The sequence below is a fragment of the Desmodus rotundus genome, chromosome 1 (genome assembly GCF_022682495.2).
Source record: "Desmodus rotundus isolate HL8 chromosome 1, HLdesRot8A.1, whole genome shotgun sequence".
NCBI classification, from domain to species: Eukaryota; Metazoa; Chordata; class Mammalia; order Chiroptera; family Phyllostomidae; genus Desmodus; species Desmodus rotundus.
In genome coordinates, this window is record NC_071387.1 from 165,578,895 (window position 1) to 165,600,892 (window position 21,998).

General features: G+C 40.6%; 2 protein-coding genes across 5 annotated transcripts in view; one reads left to right on the top strand and one right to left on the bottom strand.

Annotated features, from left to right (window-relative positions):
• POC5 (POC5 centriolar protein) overlaps positions 1–21,545 on the top strand; it is a 45,929-nt gene extending 24,384 nt beyond the window's left edge. For 3 of the 4 annotated variants that reach the window (XM_045197901.2, XM_045197900.2, XM_045197902.2), the window contains 3 exons: positions 4,993–5,255; positions 8,588–8,764; positions 11,721–13,631. In XM_045197901.2, coding sequence (XP_045053836.1) covers positions 4,993–5,255; positions 8,588–8,764; positions 11,721–11,864 — 584 coding nt within the window. In that variant the 3' untranslated portion in view covers positions 11,865–13,631. Of the gene's footprint in view, positions 1–4,992; positions 5,256–8,587; positions 8,765–11,720; positions 13,632–17,494 lie in introns of those variants that run through there. The other variant, XM_024563627.3, reaches the window with a different exon arrangement.
• Positions 14,782–21,998, bottom strand: part of ANKDD1B (ankyrin repeat and death domain containing 1B) — a 51,809-nt gene continuing 44,592 nt past the window's right edge. The window contains 4 exon segments of the mRNA XM_053918182.1: positions 14,782–14,849; positions 15,842–15,967; positions 17,710–17,911; positions 18,260–18,355. Coding sequence (XP_053774157.1) covers positions 14,782–14,849; positions 15,842–15,967; positions 17,710–17,911; positions 18,260–18,355 — 492 coding nt within the window.

Genomic DNA, 21,998 nt, shown 5'->3' on the forward strand with positions numbered 1-21,998 from the left:
TCACATTGTGGGTGGCAGTGGGTTCAGGCAAATTGTTTTCTCTCTGAAATAGTTTGACTGTGTGGCCCGTATGTAATTAGAAACTTAGAATTATAGATTATCAAGGCTAAATAGTTTATCTTGCTGATACCCCAAAGTGTGCTTGATTTCTGTAATAAATGGTCTTTTAATTATCAATGCTGAAAACAAACTCACTATCTCCAATAATAGGACAGTCTGCTTTCAGTTCTAATTATTACCAAGTTATATGTATTACATTGAAAATTTAATTATCTACTTAGAGGAGATATTGGGCTTTACAAGTAAGGTGACAAATTATTACTAGAACTTCTTGTATGTAAATTTCTTAAATCTGTCTTTCATAGTCTATTTATGAAGATTATCAATTAACTTATGACAAAGTATTTTGCCACTTTTATAAACTGAACATCTTAAATAAATACAGCTGTCTCCTACAGGCAAACATTCATAACAGGATTCAGAGAAAATGTATTCTGATAATTACCCAACATGATTTGTTTTGCTCCTATTGAATTCACGTTTACCGTCTTCTGCAGCTAATGCCAAGTTCTGGGAACCAGCTGTTTTGAGTGGCCTTGTGCTTTATCTTAACAGTGAGGGATAGATATAACAGGAATAAAAAGACACAGAGTAAGCAAGTGTTGGTGGAGCCATCAAAGGCAAAAGTTCAATGTACAAGGCGAGACCAAAAAAACCGGGAATTATCTTCTAAAGGGCAGGCTCCTAGTAATGGAGGCTTCCCCCGCCAGGTGAATGTTCTAGGAACTCCTCTGTATCAGTGTACCAGCTGGTGTTGTTGTGAGAGGCTGTGTTTGGCTTCAGTGATTTTTTTTGAAGATTCTTTTAATGTTTGCCCATGTCATGATACCTGATTTACAAGTACAATTCCCCACACTATGCTGAGTGTTCAGCAGTTTTTGACCAAAATGGCATGATCCCTGTGCCCCACGCTCCCTATTCATTCACCTGATCTCACCCCGAGAGACTTTTTTTGTTGTTTTCCCGGATGAAAAAAGTCCTCAAAGGGAAATGTTTTCCTGATATGGAAGAAGTGAAATGAAAAAATGGCAGAAGCACTAAAAGGCATAAAATTGATTAATTCAAAAACCATTTTGAGCAGTAAAAAAAAGTCTCAATAGGTGTCATACATCAAATAGAGAGTACTTTGAAGATGACTGAAGTTTAAACGTGTAAGAATAAATACACAATGTTTTATAAATAAATTCCAGGGCTTTGAGGGTCCCCCTTCATAATCTAATGATGGATTTGCTCTGTGATGTTTAGGTTTTGTGGCATTTTAAAGACAGCTATTAATTCTCACAAGAAAAAAATTACATTTGGCCCCTTTTCTTCTTTTAAGACAATTGCTTTTTATAATGCAGTTTTTTTATTAAAAAAAATTTTTAACCATCCCCCAAGGATATGTTTATTGATCTTAGAGAGAGAGGAAGGGGGCAGAGAGAGAGAAACAAACATCAGTGTGAGAGAGAAGCATCGACCACTTGCCTCCCATACCCCAACCAGGGATACAACCTGCAATGTGCCCTGACCAGGAATCGAACCTGTACCTTTTGGTGTATGGGACAGTGCTCCAACCAACTGAGCCACCCAGCCAGGGCATAATGCAGTTTTTAATAATGCAATGTTCCTAATGTATCTGTCTTGTTAGAACAAAACTAGTATTTGATTTTTTTATTTGTCCTGATTTTCTGCTGTCATCTGCAGTGTATCTCAATTTATGGCAGTTAAAGTAAGAATAATGGTGAAAACTTGCAGTTATCTCACAAACAGGAACTGCATACATCCGCCCACATCAGTGAGATTGGTCACCTGCCTTTCTTCCAGGGAGTCCCTTGGCCAGACATGACCTGTGCATTCGTCCCATGTCTCATGCGAAGTCTACCACCCACCTAAAAGTGACAGTCAGAATCACTTTCTGTCAAAAACATGTTAAAACTCAGTGTGTGTGTGTGTGTGTGTGTGTTTTCAAAGTAAAAGCAGTATCTTTTATTGAATTAGTTCTTTTCATCAAATGATTTCCAAAGACCTTCGCATTATAATCCTCATTAAACTTTGTTAATAAAGTTTACATATTTTATACACATTTAGTCTAAGGAAAAGGACTTATTCCAAAGCCCAAATTTGTAGATGGAAAGAGAACAACATAGGAAACTATTTATCCCCAGGGTTACACACTCTATTCAGATAGTCTGAAACATCTCAGTGACTGAACTGTGAAATCCTCACCCTGGTCCTTGGCATCACATAGATAGAGTTTTAGAAATTTTAACCAAGTTTTAATACCGGGAGGTAAAACTCTAAAAAGTACTCTTCACCCTAGCCTGAGGAAGCTGATATTCACCCCCTCAATCTAAGGAGATACGGTGACATGTCTTTCGCAAAAATCAGTTAATTGTGCAAAATCTGCTCTTAATTCATGGCTTACATGATCTACCTCCAAGAGCTTGTTTCTTTTACAATGTCAAAATTCACTTACTGATTTACTGTTTGCTGAAAATTCAAAAATAAAAATACATTGTTTTGGTTAGGAGAGGAGCAGTGGAAGGAGAAAAGAGGGTATGGCGATACAAAATTATTCTAAAGATCTAACTACCAGGCCATTTAACAGGATAGTTGCATGAAATAATGCAAAAGAGCATAGTCCTTAGGTTCCTGTGATCTTATTATTGTAATGGTTTTGATAGCTGTACACTTTACTCAGCTGAGGTACTGGCTGAGCACGTAATTTATTTTTATCTTTTAAGTCAGAGCAAGTCATTCATTAGCTTTTACATGTTGAAGGAAGTGGTCTGAAGTCTTTAGTGGTTAATGCTGACATTAACCAGTTAATACTGACAAACTGGTAGCTGAATATTGTATCCAACTATGACAAATTTCTACATTTCTATTAACACCAAGTTGTAGGGATTTCAGGCCAAGATGGAGGTAGGTAAATACACTTGCCTCCTCGCACAACCAAAAGAAGGACAACAAATGTAAAAACTAAAAATAGCCAGAAGTGCCAGAAAATCAAACTGTATGGAAGTCTGACAACCAAGGGTTAAAGAAGAAATACTCATCCAGGCCGGTAGGAGGGGCAGAGACAGGCAGCGAAGGAGGAGAGGACTCACAACAAGGCGGCAGCTGGTGGAGCAAGCGGTCCCACATTCGAGTGCAGATAAATCGGGAGGAACAATTGGGGAGCGAGACAGACTACACAACCCAGGGCTCCAGCACTGGAAAATAAAGCCTCAAAGCCTCTGACTGAAAACACCTGTGGGGGTTGAGGCAGCACAAGAAACTCCCAGCCTCACAGGAGAGTTTGTTGGAGAGACCTGCAGGGGCCTAGAATATACACAAGACCACCCACCTGGGAATCAGCACCTGAAGGGCCCAATTTGTTTGTGGGTAGCAGAGGAAGTGACTGAAAGTCAGCAGAGAGCTGAGCAGGCGGCACTGTTCCCTGTCAGACCCCTCCCCCACATACAGGGTCACAACGCAGTGACATGGGTTGCCCCGCCCTGGTGAACACCTAAGGCTCCACCCCTTACTACATAACAGGTGCTCCAAGACAAAAAAAAAATATGGCCCAAATGAAAGAACAGGTCAAAGCTCCAGAAAAAATACAACTAAGTGATGAAGAGATAGCCAACCTATCAGATGCACAGTTCAAAACACTGGTAATCAGGATGCTCACAGGAATGGTTGAGTATGGTTGCAAAATAGAGGAAAAAGTGAAGGCTATGAAAAGTGAATTAAAGGAAAATATACAGGGAACCAACAGTGAAGGGAAGGAAATCAGGACTCAAATCAACAATTTGGAGCAGAAGGAAGAAATAAACATTCAACTGAAACAGAATGAAAAACCAAGAATTCAAAAAAATGAGAAGCTTAGGAACCTACATGACAACTTTAAACATTCCAACATCTAAGTCATAAGGGTGCCAGAAGGAGAAGAGGAAGAGCAAGAAATTGAACACTTACTTGGAAAACATAATGAAGGAAAACTTCCCTAATATGGCAAAGGAAATAGACTTCTAGGAAGTCCAGGAAGCTCAGAGAGTCCCAAGGAAGCACACACCAAGGCACATCATAATTAATTACCCAAGATGAAAGATAAGGAGAGAATCTTAAAAGCAGCAACAGAAAAGGACACAGGTACTTACAAAGGAGTGCCCATACCACCAGCTGATTTCTCAAAAGAAACCTTGTAGGCAAGAAGGGGCTGGAAAGAAGTATTCAAAGTCATGAAAGGCAAGGACCTACATCCATGATGACTGTATCAGCAAAGCTATCATTTAGAATGGAAGGGCAGATAAAGTGCTTCCCAGATAAGGTCAAGTTCAAGGAGTTCATCATCACCCAGCCCTTATTATATGTAATGTTAAAGGGACTTACCTAAAAAAAAGAAGATAAAATATGCAAACAGTAAAATGACAACAAACTCACAACTATCAATAACTGAACCAAAAAAAACAAAAACGAACTAAGCAAACAATTAGAACAGGAACAGAATCACAGAAATGGACATCACATGGAGGGTTATCAACTGGAAGGGGGCAGGGGGAGAATGGGGGGAAAGGTACAGGGAATAAGAAGCATAAATGGTAGGTAAAAAATAGACAGGGGGAGGTTAAGAATAGTATGGGAAAAGGAGAAGCCAAAGAACTTATATGTATGACCCATGGACATGAACTAAAGTGGGGGAATGATGGTGGTAGGGGAGGTACAGGGCAGAGGGGAATAAAGGGGAGAAAAAAATGGGACAACTGTAATAGTGTAATCTATAAACTATATCAAAATTGAAAAAAAAAACAAATTGTAGCTATTATGGGTTTTTTTTCTATTTTTTTTTCTTATTCCCTTTATCCCCCTCCTCCCTGCACCCTACCTATTATGTATTTTTATTGTTGGGGGGAGTGTAAAAGCAATCTTGGAAGAATTTTAATGGAATTAATTTGTGATTTATAGGGACAGACTTCACAAATAATAAAAAGGAAGAGTATGGTCCTGGTGTTCAAGGAAAAGAGCATCCTGTTCATTTGGACCCTTCGGCTCCTCCGATCCCATCAGCAGTTGCACCAGCACCATCCTCATCAGCAGCCACCATGGGAGTGACCAGCACTGTGGCCTCCATCACTTCCACCGGGGCTGCTTCCGCTTCCTACACCCACCTGCCTGTTTCTGCGCCTCTTGGTGCCGGACCTACCGCTCCTGCTGCACCGGAAGAAATGGTCAGTGCAGTCCATGCGGGTGCCTGTGCTGGGAGAGCATTCCTGACGTGTTTGTATATTGGATGTTTTGAAATTAGAACATACTTCCTCATGGAGAAAAACGCCTGTATGGTTTCAGGCTAAGTCACAGAAAGTAATTGATGTACAAAGTGGCTAAAACATTTAATTTGTAAGGGCTATTAAAAGTCCTATTACAGTAGTAATAATTGAACAAAACTAACTTTTTCATTTTACATTTGCCAAAACTACTTGGGAAAAATAGATTTAATTTAGAGGTTTTTTTAATTAAAAAAAAAATTTGTTATATTAAAGAACTTACGAGGTAATGACTCTTTTGTATATTTGCTGTTCAGCTGCAGCTTTCCCTTTTCCTGGATGCAGGCATGGTATTAATAGTACCACTCTATAGTAACACCATCTTGATTTGATTAGGCTTTAATTTTTAATTCATGAATGAAGTGAAAATACGAACAGTGTTCCTAGAATCACCATTACAAAATGCTTAGCGGGGAAGAGTGTTCTCGGGGGGGGTGGAGTAATCGTGCGAGAACTGACCCGCAGTGAAAAGAACCACGCGGTTAACACGGTAAGAATTGCAGAGAGGGCACCTCGTGCTTCTGACTCCTCATCCTCCTGGTGCTAAGCCTGTATCTGCAGTGTTTCTCAGAGCAAGGTGTAGGGAGACAAGGCAAGCATATCAGACTCACTTCTGCAGGGCTTTTTTTAAAAACACTATACCCTTCCCTCCTCTAGCTCGGCTCAAAGGCATGTAATTTTGTAAAGATCCTGAGATGGTTTTGATGTGCTTGTCTCCCTCTTCTTCCCCGCCTGACCACTTACACAGGAGGAAAGGTAGTGGTAGAATAGGTCTTAGGTCTTACAGTCCCCTCGCGGGCCATCAGAAGGCGCCTTTGCTCAGAGTCAGCCAGGCTATTGGTCATCATTAGCATTCCAGCTGCCTTTTGGGAACTACTAACTTAAGGGGAAAATATATTGAAATCTGCTCTTTATCATGTTTGCTCTTGATTGAAAGAAGTTTAAAAAAATGTTAAGAGAAATTTGAATGTGTGAGGGAGCTTTGACTTAGAAATAAGACACCAAAATTCAACCCCAAATATGTTCAGCTGTGTTTATTTTTCATGATTATGCACTTTGACTTGTGATTCTATACAGATGATCTCATTTAAATAAACATTTAAATTTCTGGTTTGTCATTCACGTTGCATATTCAGATAATACACATGAGCTAGATTTTTCAAAATTCCCTTAAAATATGACTATACCATTTATACATCTGCATCTATATATAAATCTGAAAATGCATGGGAAGAATTGAATGAATGAGTGTACTTACCACCCTTTTTGTTACTAACTTTTAAACACAATTTGATCACTTGAGTTAATTTTGAAGTCTTTGAAACTTGAAAAACGGCCCTTCTTCAACCCCACCCCTCCAACTACATTCTACTCCTTCAGAAACAAATTCACATTCAATTTCATTCACAAACGTATAGCCTTTAAGGCTAGGGAGAGAAGAGAATCACAGATCAAAGTATAAGGCTAGTTTTGTCCTTCCTTATATAAGTATAATACTCGGATTCACCTCAATATGTCTTCTTGTTTTTAAAAAGAACCAAAATAACAAAAGTAGCATTTACAGTTGTTTGTATTTAATGCGATAAATAATAATACAAGAATGAGCTCTGTTTTGTGCACTCACAATTGTAAACCTATTTTTCCCCCACCCTGGGTACTAGTTGGATGACTAATGTGAAGTCGACATTGTTAGGAACAGGAAAAGAAGAGAGATTTGTGATCCAGGCCTAGTTACTGTTCTCCCCATTTTAATCACAGAGGCTTTCTGTGAACATTCATAATGTTTTCCAGTCTTCCCCAGTATATCCAGTAGCTAAAGGGAAGAGTGTGATTTGGGAAACAAATAACTGGAGAAAGGATAGTCATTCTAGTGAAATAATCTCCTCATTTGTAAAAGTCTTTCCTTTCTGCATACATCCTCAATAAGTTAAATGTCAGAATTTTGTGGTGGAAACATTTTTCAAAAAATACATTAGGCAGTCATACAAGCAAATGAATTGCAGTTCATGAGTTTGAACAATAGATGGTGCTTTGCCTTTTCTAAGGCCATTTGAGATACATAACTGAGGGATTTTAGTTGGATTTTTAAGCTAGTTAGTAAAGTTTCCCGTCTAACTTTCTCTTCATCTGAATGAATATGAAAGGGTATCATTAGGCCGTTACTGCTGCTCTTCCATTTTGTAAATGACAAGCTTGAGGCTTAGAGAGAGTAACTTGGCTGTGGACACAATTAGTAACAGAAGTAGAATACTTCAGTTTCCTTTCTTTTCTTATTCCTTTTGCTTTGGGCCCAGCTAATGTGATTAGTTGACAGAGGGGGAAAAGTGAGTACGCATAGGTATTGCTCCTGATGTAAATACAACTTTTTACGGAGCATTGTCTAGCAGGAAGCTACAAAACCTGTAAAAGCTACTGTGTGTTACCTTTTGATCTGGTCGTTGCATTGTTTTGCAGTATATACTACAGAAGATCTCATTAGAAAATGGGAATTCTTTTTTTACAAAACGTTGCTAGAACTGAGATAATTAGATAAACTGTAGTTTGTTGGTTTTAAAACCTCTCAAAAATCATAGCAGTTCTCTATTCATGGAAAAAAGTATACTAACAACTCTAAGAAAAAAGGCAGAACACAAAGCATTGCTTAAGGATGGTATTAGTTATGCAAAAGGACCAGAAGAGTTCATAAAACAGTTCATAAAACAGTGGCCCAGGGCTGGGGGTGGCGGGGGAAGGGAGACGGAGACCACTGAGGGTGCAGGAGGGAGATCTGCGGGGATGGGACAGTCCTGTGTGATAGTTCTTGATTGCCATGACAGTTACAGGAATCCACACATGTAATAAAGTGACACAGATCTCTACCCACGCATTATGCAATGTTAGCTTCCTGGTTTTAACATCACAATTATCAAGGTGAAGAATACACAGGATCTCTTTACACCTTGGCAACTTCCTATAAATCTGTAATTATTTCTAAATAAAATCCCTTTAAAAACTTTATGAAGTCCTATAAAATAGTTGGTGTACCAAAGTTAAAGTTTTGCGGTGCTCAGTTTTATGTTTTTATGTTTTAATTTTTGTCTCATTGTTTTAAGTTTTTATATTTTCCATGTTAAAGTTGGTTGAATATACAGTTATTTTAAGTGCCTGTATATTTTCTTCGTAAGTTATAGAACCAACAGTACTCTAAATTTGGCTATGGATTTTCTACCAACTGGGTTATTTCTTTGCTTCTTTAGCACGTACCCAGAGTTGTGACATCTGCACAGCAGAAAGCCGGAAGGACAATTACGGCCCGCATCACGGGGAGATGTGACTTCGCTTCAAAACACAGAATTAGCAGCAGTTTAGCTATAATGGGAGTTTCTCCTCCCATGAGCTCGGTTGTTGTGGAAAAACATCATCCAGTCACGGTGGTGAGTCCACATTTAATGACCTTTCGTCAAAATCGTTTTCCTGAGATTTATACACTAATAAACACTTAAATGACATGCTGAGGAGATCAACATTCATGATGACCAGTTCTTATCCTGCCTTTTACTGTTAACGTCTTTCTATACTTAGAATTATCACACCTGCTCTGAATCTGACTTTTTTCTTTTAGGAAATTATTTCAAAAACATTTGTTTCTTCTCAACAGTGTAAAAATGATCAAATACAAAAAGTAATCCAGTATGTCAGTGGTCAGAAGGGTAAATATATAAATGATTACTCATTAAGTTAAAAAAGAAGGAAAAATGGTCGATTCATTAACTAGCTGTTCATGTAGCAGGTTTTCGATCACAAGAAATGCTTCCCTACTTTAATTTTTGCTCCTTTTAAAAAAAGTTTTCTTCCCCTTTTTCAATGCAATTGTCAGAGTATTTCTAGTTTGGAAAAAATTTCAAATTATAATACATCCATGTGCCATAAAGTACATGGAATTTAAGCAAAAATAAACAAAAAGAGCCTAAGTTAGTGCCCCAGCTGTGTTACTTGTTGCCCTTGCGGTCATATAGAAAACAAGTAAAACATGGGAGCCTCTGTTTTCTCCTGTGTAAAACGGGAGTGATGAGAGTACTTAGCTCCTAGGGTTTATTGTCAGAACTTAGGGTTAATGTGAAAATTAAATTAGATGTAGAAAGGCACTTTGTAAACTGGAAACTATAAGCAAATTTAATTTAATAAAAATTACTAGAGAAGGATACAGGAATACCTCTGTATTATTTCTTATAGCTGTATGTAATCAATAATTATCTCAAAAAGTTTAATTTTTAAAAGTTGCAAGAACATATCCCTAAAGAGAAACAGGACTGATTTTAAAAGAGAACGGCCTTCTATATAAATTCTCAATATTAGACAACATCCTGCCCGCTTGTCTGTCAGAGGATTAGTAAAAAAGACATATGGAATGATTTTAAATCCTTTTTTCTCTGGTCACTAGATTAAATCCAGAGAAGCGGGACTGATTATTTATATTTAGTCTCAGGTGAAGTATGACCACAGTGAGGTGGAAGACCGACAAGGAGGCACAAAGTCAGAGGGTGGCACAGCCTTCATAAACTGGATGGACTCTGAAAGTCCTTAGATGACATCTCTATGTATTGTTTAATACATGAGATAATCAGAAATGAGAAGACATGAACACATTTCTGTTTTTGTCAGCACTTATGACGTATATAAAGATGTCCACTAAGACAAGGCTCACAGAGAACACACATGTGTTTATGTTTAATTTAGACAACCTTTTGCTTTAATAATAGAAATTCATATTTTACAGAAGAGAAATAAGGAGCAAAACTGAAGACTTAACAACCTGTTTCTGATGTTTATCTCCCAAACTGCCCTTTGCTTATCGCGCAGCACTTCTCCAGCAACTGGCCATGAATCAGAAAGCCACACGCTGCTCCCATCGTTGCCCAATTTGGATTAAGTGACAGACATGATGGCAGGCCTCTGTAAAATTTTTCATTTTCCCAGGAATCAAGATCTGGAACTACCAGAAACACTTATGTCTAATAAACCAGTAATCAAATCTCTGACACTGTGCCCCACCCGCTGCGTGGCTGCTTGTCCTGGGGCTACTTCCTTCCGGATTTTTGTAGGTCGGATTTTTGTAGGTTGTGCTACCAGTGGTCACATGGTCTACTTCTTCCATGTTCCTCCCGCCCGCCCTCCTCAGGGAAAAACACCTCTTTCAACAGGGTCAGATTAGGGGGTTAGCAACTAAAATTTCATACTAGTGGCAAGAATATCTTCCATTTGTAATGATTACCCAGTTATTTATGTACAAAGAAACATTTACATAAAATACTTTAAGGTTATTTTTCCATTTTATTAAAAAGGAACTTTTATTCTTAAGCAGAATCTGAAATGAAGACCTGCATAGCTGTATCATAGAGCTTTTGAAATATATAGTGAATGTTTTCATCAAATTTATAATTTTACAAGTATTTGAGATGACTTTTCTAAGTAGAAGACCTGATCAGAATCTGCATGTGCTAGTCGGTGAGGTGGACTGAGTGACTCATCTGCATAACAAACTCCACTACTGCCTACTAAGAAGCTGTTTTGGATGTAATACAGGAAAATCTTATACGTGTACCTTTTATGCATGTGTATGCATGTAGCGTATACTTATGAACATAGTATGAACTTTAACATGTTACACGTACAGGTGAAGGCAGATATGCCCTGACTTTAATGCTTCAGTGCTCATGTCTAAGATGTTCCTCTGAGCATGGACGTAGTGTACACATCCTCTCAACATAAGTGCTCAACATCTAGTTATTTCTTTGTGTAGAAAGTTGTGGTCCACATTAAGGGAGCACCAGGCCTCTGGGAAGACTGCCTCATGTGTGATCATAAAACATTTAGTCAACTCCCAGGCGAACCAGGTGAAATATGAGGGACCTGCTTTATGCTGGTTTGAAGCAAGGACCAGACTGGACTTCTGCAGGGCTTCCCACGTGTTCCCCAGGATTGGACTCCACATATTAACAGTTGGATACAAGGGGGAGGAAGTTGGATAGAATGAGTAGAGAGGAGAGCTTTGGGCGTACTCTTCTTCCAAACACCACAAAGTCCCTTTCTATACTTCGGCTTCTGTAAACGTGACAAGATTCCACTCACGTGAGTCCTCCTTAAGGAATGGATGGCTCCCATGGCTCCTCTTGCGCAGTCACCCTAACTGGTGTGGGTTCCTTACAGAAAAGGACCACATCTTGTTTGTTTCAATGGCTGCTTCATCCGATTCATTGCTTAAATCCACTGACACTTAACGATTGTTGGGTTAAATTGTAGATGATAAAATGATATGATATTTAATGATAAAGATGATATTTAATATGTATAACTTTATGGGATTATTAAAACAGATTTTTATCTTTTCAGCAAACCATTCCTCAAGCTGCTGCAGCAAAATATCCCCGGACTGTTCATCCCGAAAGTACTACTTTGGCTTCCAAATCTCTCGGAACCAGATCAACTCATACTCAGTCTCTCGCGAGCGTTCATTCCATCAAAGTGGTTGACTAAAATGAGTATGTTCATATTAGGGTCTTTTAAGTCCTCTGGGCATACCAAGGATTGGAAGTCTTTAGTTGCACATTTTCCCATCGTGGGTACATGATGCTTCTCTTTTCAAAATCACAAGAGACTTTTTCAAGCCACACTGTCATTTGTAACTATATGTAGGATTATTTTAATGTTATTTTTTAATTTAAGCAATTAAGTAAAACTTTTTTAAATTAAAAAGAAACTGGACTATATTTTTTAATAGATTCAGCCTGTGGCTGATTATATCATCAAAGTATTTAAATTCTGTTCTCTATATTATTCCAAGATGCATCATTTCCAGTGTTACCAAGTAAACTTTTCAAAAGTGTACTTTAAAAATTATTAAAACTATTAGAAACTAAGGTATTTTTATCTTTAAGTGAAAAAGATAAAGACCAAGAGTAACGATATTTTCATCACAAATTTTTTTTGTGACTGTAGTATATTTATCTGCATATTTCTAGTACTCTAGTAATTAAAATAGGGAGAAATAGCAATATCTATGAATAATTTTTAATGTTAAAAGGGAAAAATTTACCAGCACAAAAACATCAGAAGAAAACTTCCTTTTAGAGTGAACCAATTTCTGATAGTCCTCCTCGCCTCTTTTGAAACTATAGTTTTGAACTCAGGTTGTTCTCTCCGAACGTCCACACAGCGTCCTGTCCTGCGGTAGTGTAGCCCTGGCCAACGCAGCAACTCTTCCAAGCCTGTAGAGACTTTTCACTGGTTGACCATGAGGAGGAAACCAGCTGGGCGAAACTGAGCCAGAACGGGACCAGGCTTCTAATGGTTTGATTGCTGGCTGCCTGGGTCGAAGTACTTAAGGGTTACATAAAAACAAGTAGAGTCTGGAGGACCTGTCTAGGACCTCAATTTTCATATTTTTCACAGAAATGGATGTATTTAATAATCTGAAGTCTCTTCCATTTTGAACATGACCTAGCTGTATGCTCTAATAGTACTACAGGAAACAGTTCTTCTTACTGCCTTACATTGTCAACAGGACATCAGAGAATACGTGAGATAGGCAAATATCCCATTCTCTAAAGGGGCAAAGCAAGGCTTTTGTGAATTATTAGGAGTACCTGGCCATGTCTTAAAGAACATTAGATCCTTCTCACGTGACACTTGTCCTGGGCTCTGGCCCAGCTACTCCTGTGGCGAACAGCTCATGGATACACACAAACCAACAGCACCTCGTCCGCTGCCTGTACAGAGGGCATTCTCCTCCCCGGGGCTTCCTCCACTCCCAGGCCAGTCATGAGAGATGGGCGGGCTCCGCCATTGTAAACAGATCGGTTCCTCTCTCCCCTATGTGCACTGTCCTGAGATGCACAGCCATCCTGCCTCTCATCTCTTGGAAGAGAGTGTCGTCAAGGTCAAATCAGTTGTGCTTGACACCATCTGGTGGCCAATTTAGTAATTCACCCTGGTCTTGGCTCTCCCTCCTTCCCCATATCACCCCTTTCCCTTCTCTCCGGTTTCCTTGGATTTGCACTCCTGAAAAAGGCAGTGGCACATAAGCTTGGGCTTTGGGCTCTGCTTTTTGAAGGACCTACATTACAATTACGAACGGTTTTCAGTATGCAAGCCGTAACCATGTGGACAAACTGAAGGCAATTTTATGAACACTAATTAAGAGTATTATAAGTATCTTTAAACTTTACCTGAGCTCTGAAAACTATATATTGTCTAAAGCATCAAGTAATTAGTGTTAGCCGACGTTAACTTAAATTCAATGATTAAAACACTTTGTACAATAAGAGTATGTATTCATATTTATTTTTATATAAAGAGGTTACCAGATTTGGGGTGGGGGGGAGAGGATTAGCAAAGTCACTAGAAACTGGCCAGGTTGAAGCACATAGGGAGACAAGACTTTTCACTGAATACCTTTGTTAAAAACTTTTGGGGATCATGTGAACATGTTACCTGTTTTAAACACTCAGAATGTTAAGTGGGCCCAAAATGTAGAACTATAATTCATGATAGAAGAACTGGGCTGAAATCGCTCACGATATTATTTCTGGCCTTATAGACCTAGAGTCAGAATTTGAGAACGAAGGGCCTTAAATTTTGATGAATAGGTGCATATATGCTGACATAAATTCATACTTGATTTCATATTTAATAACTTTCTCAGATCATAAAAATAATACATGTCATTGTGAAAAAAATTGGAAAGGATCAAGAAGTACAAAGAAAATAAAATCACCTATAATTAAATCCCCAAGAGAGAAAAAATATTGGTATATATGCTTTAGCCTTTTTTAAATAAAATATTACACATATGTATATTTAAAGCCAACAGCAACTATAAATTTCTAAAGCCAATTTCTCTTACAAAAGAAATAGTAGTTAATGATTTCAACACTATGGGCATGAGGTGACACATTTCACAGGCATTGTCCCTTCATCCTTGGCAAACTGCTAGGGTAGGCATTTCTCCCATTTTGTAGAGAAGGAAACTGAAAATTTGGGGATTTGAATATTAGAATGCCCAAAGGTTCGAAAATAATAAGTAGCAAAACCATGACTCAAAAATCTTAAAACCCCGGGTTTTCCCACATGCTATGGTGCTGCCCCCATCACGTTTTTTTAAGCATAATGTACAAACCCCTACGTTGTGCTAGCACGCATGTTGCAGCAAATGAAAGAAATGGGGAAAATCTTACACAACTTGCCTTAAGCAAAACCCCCAAATTTCGACTTCTCAGTGGTTGGAAAGTATAATACCATTTTTTCATCTGTTAAAGGATCCTGCTACCAGCATCTTCATAGTGGAAAGGAAAATCAATTCTACTGCTAGAGGAGCTTAATGGCATTAAAGAACTAAATTTAAAAGGACTGGATGCCGAGTGGAAAATCATTTAAATGCAATTTCTCTAGGCATTTATGAAACTGCACAGTTCTTGGGCTCTGAGTCAGTTTCGCTTTTGAATTGACAGATCTTTTCAGGAAAAAAATAGTGTAACATTTATTATTAATGGCTAACATTTATTAAGCACTTACCATGCAGGCAGTATTATGCACTTAACCCCACAACAGCCCTTTGTCACAGACAGCTTCTTTTGCTGGTTAATAAACGAGAACACTGGCACACTGGCACAACTTCTCAAGACCACACAGCCTATTAGCGTTGGAGTGCAGGTACAAGTCCAGAGCTCACGCCCTTCACCACTTCAGAGAGCTGCCTCTACTCACCCCCTGGGAATTCTTATGGAGACTCTTTCCCAGGAACGAATAAATGTAAGGTTGAGGGAACAACCCCAGTCCGATGAGGATAATGTCATAGAAGGTAGGCTTTATCCATTCACGCATTTATATTCTCAGCTTCAGGTAAAGCTGCATCATGGGAATAATGGCAGCTGCTGCTGCATTTTGCTTGAGTGGTTATTACATGCAAGTTATAACAACACCCAATTTACTGGTAAGTTTTCAAAGCATCTTCCCTGACAATACAGTCTTTGACAGTGATTTTTTAGCAGTAACCTCAGCTGGCAAAGCAACAGCCTGTCTGCTCTTTTGTTTCAACCTAGACACCATTTTTAAGTACACTGACTTGCAGTTTCCCAAACAGGGACCAAATAGCATTTGGAGCGAGACAATTCTTAGTTGTACAGAACGTACAACCTGATACGTAGGTCCAGCGTTCTGTCTCCCGTCACCTTCCCCACCCTCTCACCCCTGCCCACACCGACACATAGACAAAAAGACCCCTATACTTGTTCAAGTACCCAGTTGACACTGAGGTAGACACTGAGAACCACAGGGCTAAAAAAAAACAAGTACCAATTGGGTCACTAGCCAAAGGAGAAGCTGCCTATTCTGAGCCACAGGGATCACCCAACTGGGACTGTTGCTGTTCAGGGTAGTTGTATTTCTGTCAAGGGTCCCCTAACATTTTAGGGAGCAGGAGTGTCTGTTTATTGAAAACTGCCACTTACCGACTGGTTCTGGGAAACCTGCACGTACCAGCTCTTCATACTAGTGCTTGACTGGCGTGTCCTGCGTCATCAGGGTCCCATGCAGCCGGATGAGCAGAGCCCTGCAGCCATGTTCGCGGAAGCTGTCCTTCCCTGTGCCACACACAAAAGGCCAGAGGCCAAACGTCACCTGCTGATGATGTCTCTTTTTATTGCTGTGATCTCAATTCTGAGTTTTCTATCTGGCTGTGGTTGCCAATTCACTCCTTTTCTGATTAATGTTAAGGTCAGGGCCCAGTGGATTAGAGTCCTTCCAGTTGGCCTCACTGGGGCTGCTTCTGGGTGACCAATGTTCAGACTGACCCCAGCACTTCCCATGCACCTACTGCGCTTGACCTAGCCCCAAGGAGCGGACGAAGATTGTACAGCTGCGTCCCTGCCCTGCGGTCAGGAACCATTTCGATGAGAAGTGGAGCTTTTCAAACACAAAGTACATTATTTCACCTGCGGATCTTGTTAAAATGCAGGTTCTGATTCAGCTGGTCTGGGGTGAGGATCTGCGCGTCTACTAAGCTCCCAGGTGCTGCAGTTGCTGCTGCTGTCCATCACCGCTGAGCAACCAGCATGGACCGTCCCGCCACTCCAGTTCCTGATAGACGTCTGGGTCCCCACCATCTGGGGCACTGAATCCTGGGCCAAATACTCACTGGACCCTGAACCCTGAGCAGTGGTGGGGGCAGGGGTGCTGGAGTGTGGAGATGAGAATCCACTGGCACTCCAAACAGGAGTTCACAGTTACAAACACATGACCGGCTCCTAGCTCAACCGAGTGTGTGCCCCTGAGCAGTCAGATGCTACAAGAGAAGGGCCTGAGCTCCGGGGAGGGAGTTTGTGGGACAGACTGTTAGAGGAGCAGGTGTTTCTGGGAGAGCAAAGTGCATGCATAAATAATGTACTCTGAGGTGAATACTCCTAATCTTATCCTTGTCAAACTAATTTTTCTCAAATATCATCAATAACATGTCACTCTTGCTCAAAGTCCACAAACTCCCTGGTGCCATTACCTGGGTCACACTGTAAATAGATCGTGAATGTTACTGTTAGGCCAACTAGAGTATAAACTCCCTCAAACATGTGCCAGATCACCTAGCAGATGTACCCTCTCCTGGCCTGAACGTGCTCTAAGCACTCTGTAACGCTGGACTAAAACATTTTAAATTCCCCTTACCCTGGTGGCAAGTACTCTGAGGGTTCACTATAGTTCCAACTCATTTCTTTAGGTCAAGAGAGATTTCCAGAAGACGACTTTCCTAAAGACTTCACAGAACACTATAGATGTCTAATTAATCACAAAGGAAAAATAACAAAGAATTCTTTTTGGAAACTATAGTCAAGATTCAACATCTATTTTCTTCACATGGAAATGTGTCCTTAGAAGTAGCCATAAAAACGCCATAATTTGTGGTCCAAGTCACACACGCCCACGGGCCGTGCTTCTGCACCTACGATCCCCAGCAGTCAGCAACGCGAACTGGCCCTAGCATGGGACACATTCACATCTCATGGCGTCCGTGGTGGGAAGTGCTGGGGTAGAAAAAGTAGAAAGTTTTGCCAAGAAAAGTGTTTCCTTCCGTGTTTAATTAGTTGGCTAATGCCAAACAAACTTGCTATATTTTCTAGGTTTGGGCCAAATCATTAAGAAGCAAAGCTAAGGACTCCAGCTGACGTGACCTCACTAATCCTGACAGCTAGTCTGGCTGAAATGAGTCCATGGCTTGGCATCCTCTGAGGGAGCCCGGAGTCTGTGTCCCTGGCACTTAGAAGATCTGTCCCCAGGAAGGACTGCTGTTCCTAACACAGAATGCCTCCTGCCACATCACCTAGACCGTGCTCACCTGACCACTGTTCCTTGATGGCTCTGATCTGGTCCTCTGTGAAGTTCCACGAGTGGGCCAGACTCTGCCACTCGCTGCCCTTCAGCTGACGGTAAGCCAGAAGCCAGAGGACACTGCGAATATGCTTGGTCTCCTGACTGTGATCTTGCTTGAATGTCGGAGGAAAGTTGGTTGTTGGGTCCCTGATGTTCTCACTGTGCTTCTAAATCAAAGTATCAGATGAGTTCAGACTTACTGCCTTTTCTGCTTATTGCCTTACTATAGAATATTTATTTTCAGATGTAACTAGTAAGGTGGTAACCAAGACCACGCTTTCAATGCTACCTGCTATTGGATCATTTTTGTCATTCAAAATGTAGACAAACATCTGAAATAAAAAGCTTGAGTACTCTCTGTCTGACACAGGAAGTGTAAGGAACTGTCAGTGTCATGTCCCTTGCTTCTGTCTCAACCTGCTATTTACCCACCTCCAAGGGAAACAGAGGTGATACCTTGGCTAAAGAAATGTCACAACAGCAAATGCATCTTTAATGAAATCGTTCTTCCGTACCTCTCTCCAGGCATAGTACCTCTCTGCTTTTATGAGCATGTCCACGACGAGGCTGTGGCTGCTCCTGGAGGCCACAGCCAAGGCCATCCTCCCTTGCTAAAAGTTAAAAATAATGAAAGTGTCAGCTGATGTTGCCTAGTGGTTAAGAGCTCTAAAAAAGAAGACACCCTGGGCCCAGGTGTTGACCCTACTGCTTCACTGCCAGGTGAACCTGGGCCAGTCCTTAGCCTCTCTCCATCTCAATACTACTCCGTGGTGTAGTGGTAAGAGGCATATGTGACAATGCACGTCATGGCCTTAGGACAGTGCGTGACATGTGCAAATTGCCCAAGAAATAGTAGATATTGATAGTGTCTGGTGCTGTAGCAACTGGTCAAGGGAAAGAGTTTGGGCTTAGGGACCCATCATCAACAAGTAATGTTTTACACATGGTCTATCAATGAGAACCTGAATATTTCCCAGTACCCTCAGGGGTCTTCCTGGCTCTGCACTGGGGTGTCCTCAGCAAATAAACAACACGATTGTACATTTTTCTCCTCAAAGGCAGACTCCACCTGTGGCAGAAGCTTTAGCCAGTGGCCATGCCCCCACCCCTCAATGGCCTTTTCTTCCTTTCCTCTACAGGAAGAGACCTCTGGGTTTTTAGGTGGGCATTTGGCCATTCTAAACATTTCCTAGCTTCCCTTGCATTAAGGTATGTGACCTAAGGTCTGGCCAATGGTATATAAATGGAAGTGGCACACGCATCTTCTAGGAAGAATCTTTAAAGAGAAGGGTGTCATTCTCCTTCCGTTCCTCTTCCTCCTGAGCAGAATGCTGGCACAATGGCAGGAGCTTGTACAGCCACCCTAGACCAGGCAGTGGAAGCCATGTGTTGAGGAAGGCAGAGTAGTAAGACAGAAAAGGGCTGGATCTTATTAAAAGTAATACCGATCATGACAACACGACTAATTCATAGAATAGAATTCAGCTTGCTGGACTCCTCACTAGAACTTTTTTCTATTATAGCATACTGCCTCTAACCCAGGGTGAGGGTTGGAATCTTTACCAAATAGAATGATTGAGAAAGGCTGTTCTAGACATAATGTGGGACGTGAGTGGCCTGGTGCCCACATGGCACCTTACCCAAATTACAAAAGGCACACCTCTGTCAAGACAGATACACAGGTTTGCAGGCAGTGTCCCCTGGATATGTTTCCCCTGGATTTTATGCAGCACACAATCTAGACATCTGTACATTTTTCTCCTGGGCAGAAGGTGGTGGTTTTCATTTGCTTTGCAAATCACCCATGAAAATTTGTTCAAGAATCCTGACAAAAATTATAATGAGTGGGCAGACATAACCCCAAAAGAAGTTCCAACCTTAGGAACAGAGGTTTCTATGCTTAGGGATCCAGAAATGTATCCCAATAATTCCCTCATATACGACTATTTGCAATTCCCACCAACCCAAGTGATTTGGCTGTTAATCCAGGCACTAAGACCGCGGTGAGCCTGCAAATTAGGGCTGAATGTAATCAGCTTCTAATCAAAAGAGATGGTAATGAAATTAGGAAGAACTGCATTTTGCAGGCGTTCAGTAAGCCTCTAATCGCACACTGTTTAAATTCTGGCTTGTAAAGCCATTTGCGTCGTCGTAATTAGTCTATTTTGGGCAGGCAGCATCCTGGGAGCCAGAGTTTCCAGGCTCCCAGGAATCCTTCCCCGGGAGTGTGTGCTGGAGTGGGAATCTAAATACTGAAGCCATTGAGGGTACAAGGCCCTCGGGGGGCCTTGTGACGTAAGTCTCAGGCCCAGAGAACAGGTTTCTGGGAAAATCAAATTTACACCAAATCTTGGCTCCTTTTATCCATTCAGATCTTAATTCAGTTTTAGAAACAGTCACTTATCTTTGGTAAAAATTGTAGGAGCAGAGAGAAAAAGTAGCTTTTATTCATTAATTAAATATGTATTTGGTACCAGCTATATTCCAGACCCTGAGAAGAAGGAGGGAGGAGGAGAATGGAAATCTGGGAAAGTCAAATTGTGAGGTCTAGTAAACTGTGGACTTTTGTTCTGAAAACAAAGTTAAGTTGTAACATTAATGGTATTTACTGGAATAGCCAGTCCACTAAGCACCAGGGGACCCAACATGAATTCCCTGCCTATGCTATCTAGATTCTCTACCCACAAGACTTCCCTGGGGCTGTGATATATTCCTGAAAAAGTAGAATAAAGTACAAAAAGAAAGCACAGGAAAATACTAACACTAAATGCTAATACTAATGCAAAATGGTATTAGAAGTTAACCGGTGGGATTCCACCTAGGTGATGGAATTAAGGGTTACTGTGTTTTCCTAATGATTTTCTATGTTTTCCAGATTGTCTGCAGAGGGTTTGTATTACTTTTATGATCAGAAAAGAATTTAAAGTTAATTTTAAAAACTGACATACAGAGTTAAGTAAAATAGCATGTCGCTACTTCAGATCCTAAAAATATGAAACAGGTGATTCTGAAATAGAGTAGGATGGATCCAGGCTTGCCCTAGGAATTAGGGATGTGCTGGGCTGATGAACGGTGTGGGGGAAGACAAGGACAGGAAGAGCTGCAAGTTCTGGAAGCAGCCACCTTTGCCGCCAGTTGTAGGAAAGGCTAGTAGCCTTTGGGTTTGAAGCCAGGCTCTTACTATGTGTGTGTCCTACTGTCGTTAAATCTCTCACATCTTGTCTTGAAAACTGGGATTATTCTGTCCGCCTCCCAGAGGAGATGTGAGGACTGAAAGAGTACAGGGCACGTGTGAGCACCTCGCAGGGCTGCCACACGGCAGTCTCCCGCGTCTACACCGTTCAGTGAAGCTGGAATCTGACGGTAGTCGTCTCACTCCCCTCCAACGCCGTGTCGGCACTATTTCATCAAACAAGTCTACGTAGCAGCCAGGAGGACAGAGCAACCCAAATGTGTCTTCGTGGAAGGAAAAATAAAATGTGGTTTAGGCATACAATAGATACCATTCAGCCTTAAAAAGGAACGAAATTCTGACCTATGCACAACATGAATGAACCTTGAGGACATAAAGCTAAGTGAAATGAGCCAGTCACATAAGGGCAAAGACTGTATGGTTCCACCTACATGAGGCACCTAGAGACAGAGGCGAATCGCGGTCGCCAGGGCCTGGGGGTGGCGTGGAGGAGAAAATGGGCGGCTGTTGTTCACAAAATTTCAATTTTGAAAGATGAAAAGTTCTAGAGATTGGTTGGAGAATAGTGTGAATGGAATTAACAATACTAAACTGCACACTTAAAAACAGTTAAGATGGTAAATTTTGTTATGTGTATTTTACAATATAAAAACTTTTTAAAATAAAAAAACAAGTTTAGACATGCATGTGTACACTTATTCATTACAGCTCTTTTTACACCAGTAAGAGCTTAGGAACAATTTAAATGCCTATCAGCTGAGGATTAGTTAAATCAACAGTATGTCCAGACCACAGTCTATTACGCAGTTGTGTAAAAAAGAATGAAGTGCCAATATGGGATGACCCACACTTTATATTGTTAAAGCAAAAAAGCTACATGCAGAACAGGATGTAGAGGTATATCACCACGGTGTAAAAAGGACAGAGGAATGGAAGAAGAATATAATATACTATGTTTGCTTGTCTCTGTATAGAGAAATTCTGGAAAGAACAGAGAAATGTATAATGGATTTTCATGGCAAGGGTAGTATGGGAACCAAGGACACAGGTAGTGGGAAATT